The sequence below is a fragment of the Manacus vitellinus genome, unplaced genomic scaffold (assembly GCF_001715985.3).
Source record: "Manacus vitellinus isolate BGI_N305 unplaced genomic scaffold, ASM171598v3 scaffold_61_pilon, whole genome shotgun sequence".
NCBI classification, from domain to species: domain Eukaryota; kingdom Metazoa; phylum Chordata; class Aves; order Passeriformes; family Pipridae; genus Manacus; species Manacus vitellinus.
In genome coordinates, this window is record NW_021940696.1 from 2,488,506 (window position 1) to 2,491,967 (window position 3,462).

Genomic DNA, 3,462 nt, shown 5'->3' on the forward strand with positions numbered 1-3,462 from the left:
GATATAGGGTGGCTCCATAATCACCTCTAATCCAGGAGGGGACACTGAGATATAGGGTGGCTCCATAATCACCTCTAATCCAGGAGGGGACAGTGGGATATAGGGTGACTCCATAATCACCCTAAAGATAGGAGGGAACAATGGGATACATGGTGCCTCCATAGTCACCCCAAAGCTGGGAGGGGACACTGGGATATAGGGTGACTCCATAATCATCCAAAAGCCAGGAGGGAACACGGGGATACATGGTGTCTTCATAATCATTCCAAAGCCAGGAGAGAATCCTGGGATGTACAGCAACTCCATGATCACCCCAAAACCATGAGGGACACTGGGATATACAGTGACTCCATAATCACCCCAAAGCTGGAAGGAGACACTGGGATAGAGGGTGCCTCCATAATGTCCCCAAAACTTCCCTTTGGCAGGAGCCAGGGAGAGGCCTTTGCTTTGGGAATGCAGATTTGAGACCCCGAGTGGGGTTTGCCCCACGAGCTGCCAGGGATGGAGAGGTTCTGCCAGAAGATCCCAGCTACACCGGGGAAAATTAACTCAGGGAAGTCACTTCCCAGTCCAATCCCATCTTTTTTTTCTCCCCAATCCCTTTTATTTTGTTGTTCCAAGGACCTGTCTTATCCCAAATTAACACAGTTCCTTGGTAGGAGGAAGGATGGGAAGGGGTTAAACACCTGCACCCTTCCCCACCCCATATCCCAAGGCATTTCCTGATGCTGGGCAGGTACCTGTACCCTTTTCACCTTCCCCTGGGCTGCTCCAGGTGTTGCTCCCCGGCTGGGGAACCCGGAGAAGTCACAGCCCAAAAGGGAAAAACTCCCTATTCCAGGGGGAAAAGCAGTTGGCAAATAGCTGCAGGCACAGCCATAACACAGAGCCCCATCTGGGAATGATCAAATCCGCTCAAAAATGATAGACCAGCCCAAAAGTGGGGGTTTGGATGCGGGGCTGGGTGTCTGCACCAGGTGAAAACACACCTGTGTCACCTGCTGTCACACTGGGGATGTGTGTCAGGGATAAAGGGGGCTGGTTTTCCATGGAAATTTGATTGCACGGAGGATTCATCACAGAATATAATAATAATAATAATAATAATAATAATAATAATAATAATAATAATAATAATAATAATAATAATAATAATAATAATAATAATATCCTTTTGGCACAGCCCCCAGCAACCTGCTATCCCACCCCTCTAATCCCAGCACTTGGATGCCTATCCTGCATCACATCCCTACGTAATAATTCCGCACATCGGAATTATTTCCCTCCAGGTAATTTAAATCAGATTATTTTTTTTTCCTCCTTTCAATTATTTCTCCAAAGCCACAAAACGAAGGGGGAAAAGCCTTCCCTGCTCCCTGCAAACCACTGCTGCTGCTGATAGCAGCTTGGTGCTTGTTCCCAGATGGATCCGTGGGGCCGCGGGAAGGACGGGAGCCTTTCCCAGCCCTCCCGCCGACACCTGCGCTCGCTCCCTGCTTCCCAAAAACATGGAAACACCAGGCTACAAAACACGCTGAGGCACATAAAAATATATTTTAAAAATATCTACATTGCCTCTTCCCATTTCTAAATCCCCCCGGGACTTAGGGATGGACGGCGCTGCTTTTTCCCCAATAATTCGCGTTATTGCCCGGAGGCTCCAGGCACTGCTGGAAAAGGCCAGGGAATGGCTGAGCTCCCCCTCGGGCATCCCACAGCTGCCCTTTCCGCCCAGACAAGTTCCTGGTTGTTCTTTGACCTTTGGGGTTTGTTCTTTTTTCCCCCTTTCACATGGTTTCAGAGAGGAAAGGTGACGGAAGCAGCAGGGAAGGATGGGAGCCGGGGTGGCACCGCGGTGCCCTGGGCTGGAGGGGTCGGGAGAGCATCAGCACCAGGATATAAACACCCTCTGGATTTTGGGGGCTCGGTCCAGCCTCCCCAACATCCACAGCTGCTCTTTCCTGCTGTCCCCACACCGGTGACATTTCCCTCCCAGTAACTTCCCGCTCCCAGAGATGCATTTGGAGGTTTTGCTTGGCAGAGCCTGGGCGAGGATGAGCCAGGCGGGTACTGGGAACACCCACGGCTCCAGCTTTAATTCCCAATTAAATTAAAGGATAAAAAATACATTAATTCGGAATATAGGCCAAACTGCCTCACCAGAATCTGGAGAAAACTTTCTCCAACCACTCCTTTACTGACTATTACCGGAAATAACACACCTTCACCTGGAGCATTTGGGAACAGCCCCTCACCGGGACACCATCCTTGGGCACACAGAGAAGCTCAGCCCTGACTCCCCTGTTTTCCCCCAGCACTGTACACTTTTCCTTTCATCCCCACACTTCTGCTGGGTCTCATTATATCTAAATGCTGTGAAATGCCTGTTCTCATCCCAGAAAGTCACAGCCAAAATCAGCAGGTACCGTCTCCACACCCATCCTGATTTTCGGGCACCGTGGTGTTGGTGCACAGAACCGAAGCCACAAGGCTGAGCCACGGTTTTCCAGCTCTCTAGGGAAGGAGATCAGGCTGCTGCTCCTTTTCTAACTGGATTTTTAAAGCCATATTTTGCTCTCAGGGAAAACACCCCAAGCAAGCGAGACATAACACCGGAAAACCGCTCCGGAGAACGGGATGATGCCAGACCTGCATTCCCAGCCTCCAACCCGGCCAGGGACGACTGAAACAACCAAACGCCACAGCACAAAAAAAAAACCAACCCCACCCCAAGCCCAGGTAAAAATAACCCATCTCCAAGGCCAGGAAAACCAGCAGGGTTCAGCCCCAGAGGGATTCCTGGGCAAACCCAGCAGCGTGAGCCCCGCTCGGGTTTGGTGCCGCTCCCGCTGCCCGACGCCGAGCTGATCCCATCGGATGGATGGATGGATGGATGGATGGGTGGGCAGTGGGACAGCTGGCTGTGGGATGGGCAGTACCTGGGTCTCGGAGAGGCTGAGGCTGCTGGCCAGCTGCTTCCTCTCGGCGCCCACCACGTAGTGGTTCTTCTCGAAGGCCCGTTCCAGCCGCAGGAGCTGTGACGGGGAGAAGGCCGTGCGGATGCGCTTGGGTTTCCGGGCGAAGGGGCCGTGCAGGAGAAGGCTCTCCTGGGATACCTCGCTCCCTGTGGACACAGAGCACGGTCAGGGTCCTGCACCAGCAGCCCCGGCACCAGATCCCGCTCTGCGGGGGGATGTTGGGGTGACACTCTGGCCCTGTGACACGGGGGGGACAGATAAGGGGGATTGGGGGGTCCTGGGTGCCTTCCCAACCCCAAAATTGCAGGATTATGTCCCCACAAGCACTGCGGTGTCGTAGCCGTGCTCCCTCCTGGCTGCCCTTGGTGGGGCTGGATGTGGGAGGATGGAGAGGGGAAGGGAGAGGAGAGAGAAAGAAAGAGAGGGAGAAGGGATAGACCAGGAAAGCAGGAGGAAGAGGAAGGAGAGAAGGGAAGGGGGA

At 53.1% G+C, this 3,462-nt stretch overlaps 1 protein-coding gene across 1 annotated transcript in view; it reads right to left on the minus strand.

The window, feature by feature from the left end:
* LOC115307854 (homeobox protein EMX1-like) overlaps nucleotides 1-3,462 on the minus strand; it is a 25,283-nt gene that overhangs the window by 3,948 nt on the left and 17,873 nt on the right. The window contains exon 2 of the mRNA XM_029963721.1: nucleotides 2,943-3,127. Coding sequence (XP_029819581.1) covers nucleotides 2,943-3,127 — 185 coding nt within the window. The remainder of the gene's footprint in view (nucleotides 1-2,942; nucleotides 3,128-3,462) is intronic.